The sequence below is a fragment of the Paralichthys olivaceus genome, chromosome 7 (genome assembly GCF_024713975.1).
Source record: "Paralichthys olivaceus isolate ysfri-2021 chromosome 7, ASM2471397v2, whole genome shotgun sequence".
Taxonomy (NCBI): domain Eukaryota; kingdom Metazoa; phylum Chordata; class Actinopteri; order Pleuronectiformes; family Paralichthyidae; genus Paralichthys; species Paralichthys olivaceus.
Genome location: NC_091099.1, coordinates 5,986,890 through 6,004,413, shown reverse-complemented (window position 1 = coordinate 6,004,413; position 17,524 = coordinate 5,986,890). Strand labels below are relative to the sequence as shown.

Sequence of the window (17,524 nt, the reverse complement as noted above, 5' to 3'; positions counted from 1 at the left end):
CCGACTAATCTCTAAAACCCCTCCGGCTGAAGATGAGGGACAGGAGGAGTATTTTCAGCAGCTTCTCTTCTTCATAATCACATCCTTTATTTCTCTATAAGACATCACATGCCGGTAGAAGCTCAGACACCACTGGGAGCACACACCTCCTGACAGGCCCTGTGGGAGACTGCCGCTCTTAGTGTGAATGTGTGCGTGTGTGTGTGTGTGTGTGTCACTTAATGCAGTGTGGCTTCTTTTGACCTGTAGGACTGAGATGAAATGAGTCCGGGACTTCGGTTCCTTTTGCTGCACAATTATAATGACAAACCATCCAGCTGGAAAAGCCTGAGGATGTTTTAAATGTCTGATGGCACAAACACCAAGGAGGAAATCTTTGCGAGATGAATAACACTGTTATTATGTGCACCATCACCCCAATGAGGAGTAAGCAAATGTTCTCCTAATGTAAAACTAACTAACTTTACTGACATTTTTTATTTTAGATACTGGTAATTTTTTCCTTTCCTGAGAAGAACTGCAAATTTTATTTAATTTCATCGCTAATTGAACTGACAATAAAGTTAAAATGTTATTTCTGAGAAGATAGAAGATGTCAATGCTTGGTATTTGTTAACTAATAACTAATTCATTCATTAACTCATTATTCCAGCTGAAGTGTGAAGTGCATCATTTTAAGTAAATAAGATACTTTGGAGTTTCTGTGATAATAAAATTCAGCTAAAACCTCAACGTAGAGTCATTTGATTATAAATAAATTATTTATTTAATTATAAATATATGAAGATTGTATAAAATATCACCGAAATGTCACCGAAGCTGTTTCTTTTCAAGAGGAACAAAGAATACCATTTACATATCTTTGTAATATCAAATATAAGTGAATGTAGTGTTCAAAAAAATAGCAATGTACGTTGATTCCACAGTGTTTTCAAAATTGCAAATCCTAAATCATTAAATATATTTTTTCAGCCTAATCTTTAAACCCTGACAAACAGTGCTTTAGTGACTGAAGAACATGAACAGGGTTTAAAAACACGGAGGCCTGCACATCTGCTCGATGCTCTGCTGCAGCGTTTATTTTCAGAGTCTAACTATACGGACGCCTCTGATTTCATGGACTTCACATCAGAACGTCCTGAGGCAAAGTGTCATCGCCTTGATGAGCTGCGACATTTCACAAACGTTCCAGTGGCTGATGAGAGAAAACTGGATTTGTAACTTAAATATGCACGTGGGTCCTTCAAGTGTGTGTCTGCGCGAGTGTGTACTTTACCTTGTGGTCATGTAGTCAGCTCTGTGGCCTGCGGGTGAGAAGAGAAGAGATGTGAGGGGAAGTTAGATGTGTGGACATGCCAGGACCTGTCTCTGAGGTCCCTGCGGTGCGTTGTGCACACGCCTAGTGGAGCATTTGAAGGCTGCCATCTGTCCGCAACATAGGGCCTCTTGAGCAGCACAAACAAAACCCATACACACACCTATACGTGCGCACACACAGACACACACGGTAGATTTCAACTTCAAAACAATCCCAGCACAAACAAACATCTCCCAGACACACAGTTGTACAGTTTACGACTGACGCCGTCCCGCAGACACACTCATGATTACACAAATACACAGACTCCTGTTTGAACAAGTAAAACAAAATAGCTTCCAAATGGTTTTTGGGGAACGGGAGTATTTTCGTTTGTGCGACTGCTCCAGTGAACAGAATCTGACCCGTCTGTGTGACTCACACTGTACTTCAGCCCATTGACAGCAACATGATTAAGGAGCGTGTGGGAGGAGCAGGAGGGTTTTCCTTTTCCTCTTGAGCAAGTGGCTGCATTGCTAATTATTGCGGACACTTTGACAGAGACCACCGGGACCGCTGCTTAAAACAATGACTGACAGATTTCTCTGGGTTGATTGGTAGATTAGCCGACGCCTCCAGGGGATCCCACCAGTGTAGAACAAGGAGAGGTTGTTGTAATGATCGCCACCCCGCTAATAAGTGGCGGCCCATTAAGTTGGGGGGGAAATCAGTCACTAAGACGGATAATACAAGTTCACAATCCCCCTCAGCTCTGGCTAAAACCCAGATTACAATCTAGTAGCTCGGTCTAGTGGAAAAAGCAGGAAAACAGTGGGAGGTTTGCCACAGAGGCTGAAATGATTGAGGAGAACTTGATTTTAAATACATATTTAAAAAATTAAAAACTAATTGAAAAATGTCCACAAACTTCTGGCTTTTCGCCTCCGTACTGACAAAGACTGACAGAGTTGGAAACATGACACCTGGACAAGGGACAACTTCTTCTTTTTCTTTATTGTAATGTTAATGTTAATGTTTAGATACTGATGTTATGACGCACATTGAACTTCCAGAAGAGTTTGTGTAATTATTGTTTTGTTTTTTTAAGTTAACGTGCAACAGAAACTTTTTCTCCTCCTCTAAGTCAATCACTTTTCTTTAGTGGGTTTATCCAAACCTGCATATCTCTACTAATTTTGATGTAAATGAGGTGTTCTCATTATTTATTATGTTGGCTGTTAAGACACCGATTTGGTTTAATGTCCTGATTTTTACTGAGAGAAAAGTAAACATGACATTTAGAGTAAGTAACTCAACCTGCTGTGAGATCGAGAGCAGTGGGGGCTGGTAAATAAAGAGACGGTGACAGTACCTTCCCCGAGTGTCCTCTTCAGCAAGTCGTGTTTGGCCTGCAGCTTGGAGATGAGATTACTGCCCTCCAGAAACTCCCGGAATTTCTGTGGAGAATTGAGAGTAATTACACAGCGGCCCTGAGAGTGCCAGCCACAGCGCCCGCTCCTAAGACAGCAATCTACGATAACGCGGCCAAGGGCAAAGGACGCGCTGAGGATCTTTTTAAAGCCTTTATCAGAGCATGTCCATCGTCAGACTGGAACAGGATAGCGGTTAGTTTTACAAAGTGGGAACCTTTCGCAGAGAGCTTACCCTCTTACAGCTGATCAAAGATTTCAAAGGGGGCCTGGCGCATGAGATTTAAAGTCCTAAAGAGTTTGCATTCAGAGATTAAGCACATTAAAGTCCAGATAAAAGCTTTGAGCTCATATTCCTCACAAATAAACTGGCATTTCCCCTCTTTTGAAACATCCAAGTTTAGAAAGCAAAGCATATATAAGAGATTTATTTCTATTTTTGTGCAGAACCAAAAGGCATCTCTACATCTTCACACGTCCACTCACCATGAAGTAGAACTGCTCCGTCTCCTGCTGGTTGGCCCTCCTCTTGGCGATGCTCGGTTTGCTGAGGTACGTCTCGGACACAGTGGACTTGACCGACTCGGTGGACCGGCTGTGGTGGAAAGACTCGGACACGTCGTAGTCCTCGATGGTGACCATGTCCTGGATGGTGGTCAGCGTGGCCTCTGACGTTTTCTTGATCTGAGGACACAAGGAAAGAGGGACAATAGGAAAGTGTTCGTCATTGGCTGCTTAAAGGTTCAATCGTTTCTTCACTATGACCCCGTAAACAATCTGACAGCAGGACTAAACAAGTATTTTGTGATTAACATCATAAAGTGACATTTCAGTTTTTACAAAAAATTAATTCCCTCTAATAGTAAAATAAAGAGACTATTTAAAAGAACCAGCTGTGATGAACACAAACAACCTTTTGCAAATACGCCGAGTGATGTTGAATGAGGACATTAATAAAACTGATTAAAACCAGGGAGCAGTCAGGTCAACAGCAATTCTTCTGTCGGATGTTTAATCCCTCAAATTAATTCACTAACTGCCAAGTTTACAGAAATCATTTTAATACTGGGACATGTTGACCGAGGATATTTGCTGGGAAAGGAGAAATGGATTTAAAATTTTAAAAAAAGTAGAGGAGACAAACAGAAAAGGAGGAAGAGCTGAGCGACTGTCAAGTGTGAGGATGAATCATGGATGTGAAAACTCTGCAGAAACCACAACAACAACCTCTCTGGAAAAATCCAGCTCTGCATTCACCAGAGACACTGGGAAGAGAAAAATGCAGCTCAATTGTGTGGCTTTTAAATGGTGGGGGGGTCCCCACAGGTCAATGGGGCCCCCGAGTGAGAGGCAGCTGGAAGTCCTCCTAATGATTCTTAATGGTCAGGAGGTAGTGACCCCATTTTTTGGCTATTAAGTTAGTCTGACCTCAGTGCTAATGAAAGAACCAGTTGGATTCCTGGTGTTGCTATTACACACACACACACACAGACACACACATACTGGGACGTCAGTGGATCATAGCAGGTGTGACCTGTGACTCATTTGACCTTTGAGAAAGAACAAGAACCACCTGAAAAGCAAGGTGGACTCCGTCGCTTTCATGTGCTGCTGTGATGGATTACTGCGCTGTCACCAGGTCGGTGACGACTCAATGTGGAAATAGTTACATCCATCCCATGAAGTAAAAAACACATGACGTGGTCTTTGTTTTTCACGCTAAGGGAGCTGTTGACAATGTCTAGACTGAAGAATTTATTAAAAGAATTTTACACATCACCGTGCATGTGTTAATGGCTCTTAGAGGGAATCAGTTCATATTTGTCAACTTTAGCGGCACAGAAATCTGACGAACGACCTCGACAGGCCGCCTCATCTCAGGTGGCCTGCGAGGAGGCAAGAGGTCCGGCTGTCATCACGAAGACAGGACACGTGCATGTAAGAGAATCGCTTGCAGTGAAAAGGCTGATCCATTATTCAGCAGAAGAATAGTTACCAGTGTACACTGTTGGGCTCAATTACAACAAGGCTTTTAGAGAGACATGGTGGACATTAGTCACTGCAGCACCACAATAAAGCTGAAGAAAGGACCTGGGATTTAGTTAAGTTCATTTATCTTTAATAAAGAATTTCAACTCAGGTATTTTCTAGGGTCCGATGTTGACAGTGCACTGATGAGTTCAGTTTTCATTCACTGGGTTTGAAATAGGTTCCGTACTCTGCTCTTTTCTAAATCAATGTTATTCTCCCGCTCAGCAGAACATCAGCCAGACGTAACATCTGTCCCAACGGCATTGACACCTTTTTAAAATTGAAATAAATCTATATGCACTTATCTTACAGGAGCAGCCAGCAGGGCTATGTTCACCCAAACAACTTAGTAAGAGGATGATCCAGAGTCTTTCTCCCAACGTCACAACACAACCACCGCTGAGTAAATTATTCAGCAATGTTTTCTTTCACCATTTCACGGGAGTCAGAGAGCTTTGAGGAAACAGCTGCACTTCTGTTGAGCACTGCCCTGCAGCTCTTCCTGGCCGAAAAAAGACAGACCCCTTTTTCTCTCTGTTGTACATCTGACTGTCGTGCTTGTAGGTCGCCGCAGCGCTTTGAGAGTTCATTTTTCAAGGATGTATCTGGCACGCTGTTCCCAGGAAGAGAGGCCATCTGGTGCCCCCAACACAAGGCAGTAGTCTCGTCCAGTTCTGACCCACCAGGACGTTCACTTCAGACACACAAGGATGTACGCACACACGGAGACACGCACGCACACACTGCAGGTAGGGTGAATTGTGATGACACAAACAGGAGCCAGACTCGTCAGCACACGCAGCATAAAACACACAAAATAATAATTATAGGGCTGCAACTATTGATTATTTTAATTATTGATCTGTTGATAATTTTTCGTCGTTCTATAAAATAAACACTATGGTTGCCCATTACTAGTACCAGGTGACACTTGGATCCATCCATCCATCTTAATCCTGTCAGAATATATTTATTTTCATTTTAAATTACATGAGTAAATATTTGGCATTTTCTTTACTCAAAATCTTTTATAATCATCTGAATTAAACTGTTCTTGATATCATTCATTATGGTCCATCTGTATTTACATTTTGTACTAATACCAGTGAAAATAAATACTTTTACTCCGTTAGTGGTTGAGTCTGATATTTCCACGTTAGTTAGTACTGGCCTACTCACACACAAGGGATTAACAGGGAATGATCCCTCCATGTAATCCAGTGTTATTGTTTGTAAGTTTATCTGCCATACCACTAAACCTCTTCATGCCTTAATGACGACTTTATTAAGTTACTGCTCCTGCTGCTTCATAGTAAAAGCATTGATAAGAAACTGGTGGAACACGGCAAAAATCTTAATTTGGTGCAGTCACAGGAAACGTAACGTACTAGTGACTGAGGGTAGAACTGACGGCAACAATTTTATCAAACGCACCATGTGTTTGGTCATGGCACCATGGGAAATCTATTATATCACAATGTATTGTTCGGCTGAGCTGTGAACACATACACCACTTACTTCTCATGTATTTCTACTCAACAAGTGTTAACACCAGAGTTCTGGGATCTGTCCCCCGATCACAACTGAAACATTATGGATTATAAATCAAAACCTCTAACACCTAATGGATTATCAGAATTGCTGGAACAATACTCGTATATTTCAATCTGTCATAGCGGACTGAAATGAACTCAATAACACCGCTCTCCTATCCATCATCATCCCTGTAGATGTATTGTCAGCCAATTTCACAAGGTGCAACAATATAATCTGAATTCGAGGGAGTTTGATTGACATGCCCCTGCGTGTCTTTGTGGGGGAATAAAAGACAGAAAGTGCACTGATGTGGAGCTAGCGAGAGAAACAGGGAACACAAAGACAGACGGCAGCTCGAGCTCAAAGAGGGGAAACAGGTCAGACGTGACACAAAAGCCAGTCTCAGGGACGTGATTACACTCTGTGAATTAGTGGCTGCTCTTCTTTTATATTGGACTTAATGCTGGAGACACATTTAAATAATAAGAGCCGGAGATGCAGCTCCAGTGTCAGAAACAGAGCAGCACAGGACAGGTTTGTGCAAATAAAAGCAAGACGGTGAATTCTACCAGTGGGAGCAAAAACAGCAGATTCTCAGAGAGGGTTTGATGGCTACCTGCAGGGCATGAGAACGCCGAAAACACAGACTGTGTTTGTGTGAGTGGTGTGTACACGCCGCAAAAACTCTGACTCCACAGAGATCTCGGTCTCACCTTGGCTGACTTCTGGCTAAAGTTAACTTTTCTTTCGTAGCAAATGTGAGCATCTCGCAAAAACCAACAAACATCAGCATTATGCAACTCCTGCATCTACGGAAGGCAACACAACTGAAGCAGCAGAGAACAGTTTTGAAAGATTTGATATGTCTACAACCCCTCTGTGCTGCAGGTGCCTGTATAATAAGTTGGTTTAGCGTTTTTGCGTTATTCTACCTCTTCGTTTTCAATCTTCAGAGTAGCCAGACGGGACTGCAGCTGCTGGAACCTCAGGATGAGCTCTCCATTCACTGGAGGCTGCACCGAGATCTGACACACCTAAGAAAAGAAAAAGAGAAAATAACAGCCAATGATCAGAAAACTGAAAAGAAAACCTACTTTACCAGAATACAAACAGGCATCAAAATTCTTCTTGAATTGCAGAGCAGAGCACAGAGATTTCTGCAGCGAGTAAACAAACATGATATCAGCGATGGTGGTACCAGCCAAACAGGAAAACTCTTAGCACATGTTGAGCTACACGGGGGAGGAATAACACATTATTTTTCAATTTCAGCGCCCCATAAATCCTGATCCAGCAGAACAGATGCAGTAAAACGCTGCACTTAAGCCACTGAAACTCCGATCTCATTAAATCCAAGGCTTTTTTTAATCAACTCCAAATTCACTTATTCCCTCCCTGTACTTGCAACACATATGATTTGGATCTGAACACTGATACAAACACATTTAAAAGATATTATCATTATCACTGCTGCGGTTGTTGAACAAATTCTGCACCTCATCTCCCATGTGAGACTGGAACTCGAACTTTGTCGGAGGGCAGAAAGCCGATGGGTACATTTCCATGAACCTCTGTCGGTCGCTTCGTGGGTCCAGGCTGTCGACGGCATTTTCGATGATGTCAAGACCCTCGTGGCGCGACGTCTCGAGGTTGTATTCGGCCGACAGGTAGGTCCGCAGACTTCGATTCAGACTGGCGTGGTAACCCAAGTCACAGCACTGGAAGAAGAGAGTCAGATGATTGACTTAGTTAATTGATCATTTCTGAAATTCTTTAACTCACTCTTCTTTCTCTCACTCTACTGACAGGTAGGGAAATTAAAAAGGGTTTTCAAGCCATCTTGTGTAATAGTTTTACAAAACCTTAAACACATTGAGCTTTTTCATTAATTTACATTGTCTTTTTGGTGCCCCCCTGAAAAGTGAGAGCAGAGGCCGACATTTCCTCCAACACTTGATCCATCAGTACAGACTGGGCTTCAACGGAAAGGACGTTAGAACAGAGAAAGTTCTTTAGTCGATAGTCCAGGACTTTCTGAGCCTGCAGTGCTGCCTCTGTGTTACACAACCGGATGTTACCACCAGGATCTAATGCTGATTTTTTATAACAGGAACCTTGGCCAAGGTCTCTCCTGGGATGACACGCACGCCCCAGGCCCCCACAAATACAGACAAACACACACTCACACAGTTACAAAAAAACCCGGTCAACTTGTGCACTTTTCGAATATTAAAAGTCTCCTTCATCAATATACCGAATCTATACCAAAGGTGTGTGAGGCTGCACACACAGCTCACGCAGAGCGAGCCCCACACACAATCACACAAACACACACCCTGTTGAGATGTGAAGCAAAGCGGGGACAGGGGTAATTTCAGCACACAGCACGTTGCTGAACAGAAGCTGCGTTTCTCTTCTCCTTCACTTCCCGTCTGGACTATAAAAGCCAAAGTGCTTGCTCAAAGCTCTGCTTCATCCTGCTTCCTAAAAAAACGCCACAGAAGATGGTGCATTTTTAAAAGTTTATTTCTCTGATAAAATAATACCATGCAGGTGAGCTGTGTAATAAATAAATCATGTTTATCTGTGAGGTAGCAAACAAAGAAAAGCGTTTGCAGGACAGATTCGAGAGACACAGTGCTGCGGTGAATCAAGTGATGAACTGCTGCTATAAATCCAAAAAAAAGAGTATGTATCAGGGTCAGAGACACTTCCAGTCTCCATTCAAGCTGCTACAAAGATGGTGAGAAACTACACAATGTCAGGAAAACACTGTATAACTGGACATAATATCTTGGGTTTTAATAATGACACAGAAAAGAAGTTGAAAAGAATTTTTTTTTTCATCACAAAAGTTAATATGCTGCTTTAATTCCATCCTGCACTTTAATTTCCATCCTCCCAGTCTGGGGTCCTGACATCTCTTTCATATGAGGCCCAGCTGCTAAAGCCACCAGTCACTCCTCTGATTATGATTTCAAATCTCTTCTTAAGGTCGACAAAATAAAAACCTTGAATAGTAAAGACATGAGGGGAACAAAAGAAACTCAATAAAATCTCAGCTGGAGAGAAAACAAAGCCACTAGAAACTATCTTCTCCAAAAACTTTTTCTCAGTGGGGACACACTGTGCTGCAGATGAAGTCCTCTGACAACAGCGTGTGGTTTCATACTTACATCAATTAAGTCCGACAAGTCGTGGATGTAGTATTTGAAAACGGAGGAGTTTGACGCTTCCAGCGTCAGTAGGTACTCGTTCCGAGCTTTGATCGACTTCAGCTTGTTCTCTGAGTACTTGGCTTGGCGCTGTTGGAAGAATTGGAGGAAAGAATGAGGAGCAGGTAACCACAGAGCAAGAAAGACGAATGAATTTAATGAGTTGAGAATTGCCATTTTGAAATTGGATTGTGCTTTTTATGTCTCGGCACGCACTGCCCGCCACAGAGCGGAAACTGCATTGCCGGCAAAAACAACAGCTTCAACACACATTAGAGGAGAAGGAACTTAACTTAATTCTGTTAAAAATAACACAGAAAAAGGAACAAGAATGGAAAAAGAAAAGACTTTACTAAAAACGGCCTGTGTCCTTCACTTCAACTAGGATACCTCAGCCTAGTCCGTCTGTCTGCAGCCTACACTTCCTCTTCAGACCAAAAGAAGGATGTTAGTCACCATCCACTGGCTGACAGGCCCTGACTCACATACTTCCAAATCATCCATAATTTAACACATCCTAAATGCATCTCAGGAAGAGTCATGTTAAAAGAAATCCCACTCGTCTGGACTTTAATCAACTGTCAGAGAGATTTAACTGAAAACAGGCTTGTTCTAAGAATACAAAGCCTACGACAGTGGGACAAAAACCCACACACGCTTCCTGTGACTGTATCTAAGGATCCGTTCAGACCTGAGAGAAACGAAAAGTTCGTCTATTCAGGTCTGACATTAAAACGTGTCCTGAACGTGTCTCCTGTGGCCACTTAACTTGAACTAAGCCTGAACTGTCAGAACGGCTGGCAACTGTAAACGCTTGAATTCTACCTTTTCCTTCATCTTCTCGATCTTCTTCACAGAGCTGCGCCTCGGGTTCCTGTCCTCCATTCGGATGCTGAAGACGGGATCGCCCCTGCCGATCTGCTTCTCCTCTTGCTTCTCAGCCTCCTTCAACTTGCTCTCTGCGCTGATGCTCTCCGTGTGGTACATGTGGTAGGTCTTCATCACCTGGAGAGACAGAGAGGACGATAAGTTGAAAAGAAAACATGCTTTAAGTCCCTTCGGTCAATATTTCTGTCTTAGTTAAGACACACTTAGTCGAGTTTCTTCGAGGTGAAATGTTCACAATAATCAATCTTCATGATGGAGACTGACCAATCTCTGACCCGCTCATTCATCACAAATCGATTCGACCCATCTCACAGCGGCTGCTAGTCTCTCCCCCAAACCACAAACCAAAGACAGACTCTCTCCAGACCTTTTTATGCGAGGCACTTATACGACCACAACAACCACATGTCACAGCAGTGAAATCTTACATGCTGCCTTCACTGCTACGTCTGGAAACGCAGCCTCTACTCAGGAAGTAGACGTGTTTGTTCTTTGGTTCTAAAATGAGGAACTGTCTGCTCCCTTTTCAGGCCTTGATTGACAGTTCCGCTCTCGTCATGAAATCTTGTAAATGCTCAACAAAACAAAGACATTTGTTTTAGATGGTATTTAAGTTTGGCTTCTTCTTTTAGGGAATTGTCATAATGGGCTCGTGCTACATGAGAGACTTCTGGGAACTGAAAGCCAACATTTGATATTTATGTAGTTAAATATTAACAATTTAATCCATTTAAATTTTTCAGCTCATTGGTACTACTCCACAGGGACATGATAAACTTGAACAGGGGTCCGGCTGCATTCTTGCAGACCCTAGAAACCACGTGTCCTCAAACAACAATCATTATTATTTGCAGCAGTTGATTGCCATCAATGAAAGAGAGTCTAAACAACATCTTCCCCCAACCCTAATCCTACCCGTGACCATATTTGTAAGTTCAGCTTCCTTTACTTTTACTCTTTACGACTGCAGCTGGATACATTTGAATGCGTACAGGTATAACACTGGGTTGTGTCATCATCATCAGAGGACGTTGGAGTGTGAGTGTTACTCATATTTGCTCTCTGGGCCCATAAAGCAGTGACTCAGTTGTTAAGTAGTGAAGAAACCACAAAACACAAACATGATTTCTTCAAGGGCAGAGTGAGCTGGGAGATTATAAAAGTCCTATTAACATAACACTGGTTCAGAGTGTCGGCTGAGAAAGGAATAAAGACAGACATGTGACAGCTCTGAGGACAGGTTAAATATTGGCTGTGGGAAATAATAATGCAAATCTATGACGCTGACGTGGAGACATAAATGAGAAAAGCCATAAAAATCAACATTTGCACATTGAACCCAAGATGAAACTAGAACCGCTTTCAGAGACTTTGGATGTTTGGATCTGCACCAAATTGCACACTCTCATAAATGAATATCAGCTCACACACAGAGACAAAAACAAAGTCTCTTTGCTGGAATAAAAAACAGAACTGTGTTTGTTGAAGAATCTTTGCTTTGGGCATTAAATTGTAAAAGAAGTAATTTACTTAATGTGTTTTTAAAATTGTTCCTGGAACTGAGCTTTTTTTTTTTTTTTTTTTGAATGGAAGTTTTTTAAATGTACTGTACTGAGGATACGAGCAGAATATAAATTCAAAAGGCGGCCGTTCAGAGCACTAGTGGTTTAACCTGGAACGAACTGACTCCAGTAAATTACAGCTCCACAACCTGTGTACGCAACACACTCGTCTACACAAAACCTCAACTTCTGTTCAAATAGAAACTCAAACATCTCGTAATCTAAACAGCTTCAACCCAACCCGAGTTATTTCTGTACGAGCGGAACAACAGAGGGAAGCCTGATCAGTCTGTAGCTTTTTCCCTCTGCTGGGGTTTTGGCTTAACTGGAACCGGTTTAGAGAAGGGTGACTGACCTTGGGTCCTGCACTCCTCACTTACTGGTCTGGAGTCTGCCGCTGCTGTGTTTACTTAACCGCTTCTTTTAGAGGGGACATATTTAGAGACGGAGCAGACCTGTTATTTCATTGGCAGAGACTGACATCAGGGCTGGGGCTGTCTGATGCAATACCTACACTGCGTGTGTGAATATATACAGTATATAGTATATGTGTGTGAGTGTGTGTCCTCCCACGGGGCTACACCAGGTCAGTTCCTGAGTGTGGACTGTGGTGAGAATGACACACACGTTGAGTTTGAGGAGCAACACATTGTTGTTTTTGGAGCCGCACCATCCATCGAAAAGTGTAAGTGTAACCGCTGTAGTCCTCTGCAGTGAGCAACCGGAGACTATACTCAAACTGAACAGCTCTCCATCTCCGGGGAAGGAAGAACAACTGCCTCAGCTTGTATCACTGCCTGTGTGCATCACAGGTTGCCATGGCGATCAATGACGAGGCTAACGTCATCGTATTCAATGTTACTAGACTGAGGATGAGCAGCTTGTTCACTGCAGATCTTTGATGGGCTGATGAAAACTTGATCAGAATTTTACTTCTGGGGTCAAAGGTCTGCAGCCACAGCTACCTTTACATTTCACCTTTCTTAAAATATAAACAGCAGACATCACCGTGAGCTAGCGGTCTAATATTTGTTTCTCCACATTTTCTGTCTGTGTCTAAAGAAATCTAAAGAAAAGAAAATATGTTGTTGATATTTGGCTCCAGACCCCTGGTGTGGCTTTGCATGTATTTGCTTTGAAGAGCGAGAAAACAAAGCTGATAGGAGCCATTAAAACACAGGATATGAATTCTAATGAGAAACAAACATAAAGTTGATACTTCACAGCTTGAATGGTCGGTTCATGAGGGTAAAGAGGATTGTGTTTCATGCTTTTTGTGTGCGCTAAAAGAAACCAGACCTTCTCTACAGTTTGAGCCATCATATTGGTCTGTTTAATGCTATAGGATCCTTCAGACATCTCTGAGCCTCAGGGTTAAAGACGTAAGCTCTTGCCAAGACCAGTCTAAATCACAGCGATCACTAATGTACTTAAGTGCATCAGTAAAAAAGCACCAGAGTCATTACTACTTACTGTGTACAGCTCGTTTAGGACCTTCATTAAGTCTTCCTGGAGTTGAAAGGCTATTTCCTTGCTCTGAAAGGGAAATGCAGAAGGAAAAACAATGAGACCAACAAAGTAATTTGACCCATAAAATATGCAGTATGATTTTTCCCAGACAAAATTATGAAAGATGTTTTGATATGGACATCAGCATTGAAAAGTCCTCAAAATCCATGTGAATATACGTATGCATAAAAAGATAAAACTGTAAATCTTCTTTTCCCAAGAGTCACTCCTTCTTCGCGTCTCCAAAACAACAGTTGGGCCTTTCTTCATCTGGCAAATACTGTTTTAGAGCAGTGAATAAAAAGTGACTTCTGGAAGTGTAGCAAGCTAGCAGTTCAGCAATTTGGTAATATTTCATACAGTGTTTAGTGTTTGTTAGGTTTCATATGAACGTGCACAGTAACCAGACGCAGGCCTGTGAACACACAAACACAAAACAGAAGAGTGCATTTATCATCCTGTGTCAAACACAGTGTGTGTGTGTGTGTGTGTGTGTGTGTGTGTGTGTGTGTGTGTGTGTGTGTGTGTGTGTGTGTGTGTGAAAGTGGTGTCAGCGTCTGAACGGCTTCTCCGCTGAAATCATCGAACACAGCTCGAGTTTCAGCGTCCACATGCTTAACACATTATCCAGCTTTTATGACTGAATGTGAAAGATTTTGCCCAAATATATGAACTCGATCAGCCGTGCCACAGGGCTGACACAGTAACACAATCACACACCCACATTAATGCATCTCACGGTTGTGGGACACAGTCTAACACTGATGCAGTGATGGATTTAGTGGAGCTTTCACTATTCATTTAACTGTGGAGCTCCCATATTTCCTCCACACTGACTCATATACTGTATCACATGTTTATGAGATTATGAGTCATGGGAGCGAGTTCTTGATCCGTCCACTGCAGTCGATAACGGCGGCTGCTGGAAGATGTTACCACGTTGGCCCGTAGCTACTCCAGGTCTTACTTTAAACTAATTATCCTCAGACAAATTTCATTCTGGGAGCTGCTCACAGCAAAAGGCTGTGAGAGCTTTCTGGAAGGGCATTGAACTACGTAGTGCAGTGGGAAAGAATAGTGATTTACCACTGATCGAGAATCAATCTACAATTCTTCCAGTAGTGGATGTGGGCAGCAATAGTCCTTTTGAGGGAGGATTTTTCCTTAAACAGTTCTTTGTCTGGACGTATTTAATGCCTTAGGTCTACAACGGCCCAAAAAAGGTACTGGGCAGACCTTTTAAAAGCTAATCTCTTAATTTACGGTTACAGGAGTATACCTACATAAAAGCAGCGATGCCAGTAATCTAAATAACTATCACTCAATCTCTAAATTGTTAGGCTTAGCTCAAATCTTTAAAGAGCTCATCAATGCTTTTCATGCGTAACATGCTACAAATATTTCAATACATTTGTTGTTTTCACCAAAATTCAAAAGAGTGAACCGTGTATGGGATTTCCTGACGAGATTAGCTGAGTCACACACATACACTGTTGCACGCCTGAGGCCTCATGTGGATGTTGGCAGCAGGTAAGAGGCTTTATTGTGGCCTCACACACACACAGACACACACATCTTACATCCAGGTGACTTCATAAGCATGTTCAGCCTGACACAAAACCACAAAAATTTAAAAGGACTGGGACAGAATCAATACTGTGAAAAAACACTCTCACTCCAGCTCTTCACAAGTCACTCAGGTAAAGATGGCCGATGTCCGAGCATGTGAATAAACAGTAAAGAGGATTAGACTCTCAGTTACCAGCTGCCAGGCGGGTGTCTGAAATTAGAGTGCTGTGCTGAGTGACCTGGCCGATCAGTAGCATCTTTCTAACACCACCTGCTCTGTCACTTCCCCGATTTGTAGCGCTGACCTAATCAGACGACAACCCGTCTGTAAGCTTAGATAACCAGAGCTGCACCAAAGTTGGCAACTGGCAACCTCCTTTGAGAACGGAGTGTAGATAAGAAGCTACAGAGAAGTCTTGTTTTTTTTGTGTGTGTAAATTATAGGATGATCTAGTGTACGGGTTTATAGTAGACCTCTAATTATATCTCGCAAAATATGACAGTACCATATTAAAAGTAAAATGCCTATTAATTGAAAATTCTTGCAAATCAAAAAGCCTGCGGCGACACAGGCCTTCTCCTGTGGGAAAATCCATTAGCAACTGTCAGATCAGAGGACAGAACCTTTGACTGTCTGTCACATCTAACACTCGTCAGCTCTTCCCCATTGAGAAGACTGGGAAATGATCCAGAGCTCAATGAAAAGCCTTCTCAGGGATCACATGAGCAGCGAGAGTGTGTGTGTGTGTGTGTGTGTGTGTGTGTGTGTGTGTGTGTGTGTGTGTGTGTGTGTGAGAAAGGAGTAAAGACAGAGATGAAAGTAAATGGGCATTTCATTCAAGACATGCTTTAAGTGCTTTCACCAAAACAGCTACAGCTTACATAACGGCTGTAAAGAACTCTTAAATAATCACTGTTCAAACTGCCGCTGAATGTAACTCACACATACCTCAAATTACAAGTTATGGACAGTTATCTAGCTAATATGCTGTGTTGTGGATGTCACTGATTTAATGTGTGCAACTTACTCTTTTTCATTTTAAAAGGAATTTTTAGTTGGGGGTTTCCAATTTGGTCTAATTCATAAAAGGATGCTACAAATGAGTTTCCACTTTTAACTCAAACCATTTATATTCCAACCACAGAAAGATGAAACGACCCTGCAGAGAAGAAACCAAGTCAGCCCGTGGGGAATGGTGGGTTTCATATTGCCACTGAAATTAATCATTGTAGAGGAATGGCAGATGTACACCCTGCTGAGCCAGTCTGTGTGTGTGTGTGTGTGTGTGTGTGTGTTCATGTGTAGTACTTAGAGTAGATCTGGATGTGCAAACGAGGCATGTTAGATGTGTCATTAGGCATATTTTTCACCAGGTCTAGCCTAGCTGTTTCCCCTTGCTTTCAGTCTTTATGCTAAGCTAGCCTGTACCTAAAGCACTGACAAGAGATCGATATTGATAATCTAAACTAATCTTTTAAGATACACATTAACATCCCCTATGCAACCTCCAGCTAGTTAAGTGCTTTATATATATATAAACTGTATATAAGGATGGACAAAGTGTTCTACTTCCTCTCGTTTTATAACATCAGATAACTTACTAACGTTTTTAACTTTGTGCGAGCATGAATATTTGAATATACATCAGTGTTACAAGAAGTACTTCAAATGACCGAAAACATCTTTGGGTAAAAATATCTTTAACATGTACTTTGATTTTTTAGTTTGGCCTTTCTGCTAACATGTAGGAGGCGGGATTAATGAATTATACTGCAGCCAGCCACCAGGGGGCATATTTCTTGGCTTCACTTTTGTGGAGCTGTAATGTCAACCATCTTAATATACAGTCAATATACAGTATGGATGCATACAATCCTTGTTCACAGCATAGTAGTAAAAGCACAGCACTCTGTTTTATTCAAGTACAACAACAGTGTGGCAGTGAACCAGCGTGCACAATAGACTCTACAACTAAAGCAGTGAAATGAACTTTGCCCATCGTTCATTATTTACAACTATCTTTTTCCGACCACGAAACGTCAAAATGTCTACTGTGAAAATGGCCTATTGCAAAATAAAGTCTATCCTGCACAGGCTTTGCCTCTGGAAAAGTTCAAAACTGCCTCCAGCTTTGGGAAATCCACCTTGTAGCTGCAGCCACAGAACGTGACTTCCATAAATAAAACGCAGTTGAGTAAAACAAAGAGCTGGTTGTATGAATAATGAAAAACGTGATAAGATCTGTCCGAGCATAGAGAAAAAAAGAGAGGCCAACTGCTTGGCTCTTGTGTTCAAACAAACCAGGAAAAACAAAGAAGCCTAAATGGTGCTTTCAAAGGAATCTGTGGCTGTTGTTGCTTTAAAAAGTGACCACAATGCAGCGCTGAAGAATTAAATACACATGCCCAACGACAAACAGGGTGGGGGGGGTCAACCAGAGGATGTTGATGAAGACACTGGGGCTGGTCTGGGGGTCGTCCTCTGCT

The 17,524-nt window shown here is 42.2% G+C and overlaps 1 protein-coding gene across 9 annotated transcripts in view; it reads right to left on the bottom strand.

Annotated features, from left to right (window-relative positions):
- srgap1a (SLIT-ROBO Rho GTPase activating protein 1a) overlaps positions 1 to 17,524 on the bottom strand; it is a 72,656-nt gene that overhangs the window by 19,834 nt on the left and 35,298 nt on the right. For all 9 annotated transcript variants that reach the window (XM_020106498.2, XM_020106496.2, XM_020106497.2 and 6 more), the window contains exons 4-11: positions 13,433 to 13,495; positions 10,335 to 10,514; positions 9,471 to 9,599; positions 7,791 to 8,012; positions 7,227 to 7,328; positions 3,214 to 3,411; positions 2,670 to 2,754; positions 1,277 to 1,304 (exon numbers count right to left, since the gene is read on the bottom strand). In XM_020106498.2, coding sequence (XP_019962057.1) covers positions 1,277 to 1,304; positions 2,670 to 2,754; positions 3,214 to 3,411; positions 7,227 to 7,328; positions 7,791 to 8,012; positions 9,471 to 9,599; positions 10,335 to 10,514; positions 13,433 to 13,495 — 1,007 coding nt within the window. The remainder of the gene's footprint in view (positions 1 to 1,276; positions 1,305 to 2,669; positions 2,755 to 3,213; positions 3,412 to 7,226; positions 7,329 to 7,790; positions 8,013 to 9,470; positions 9,600 to 10,334; positions 10,515 to 13,432; positions 13,496 to 17,524) is intronic.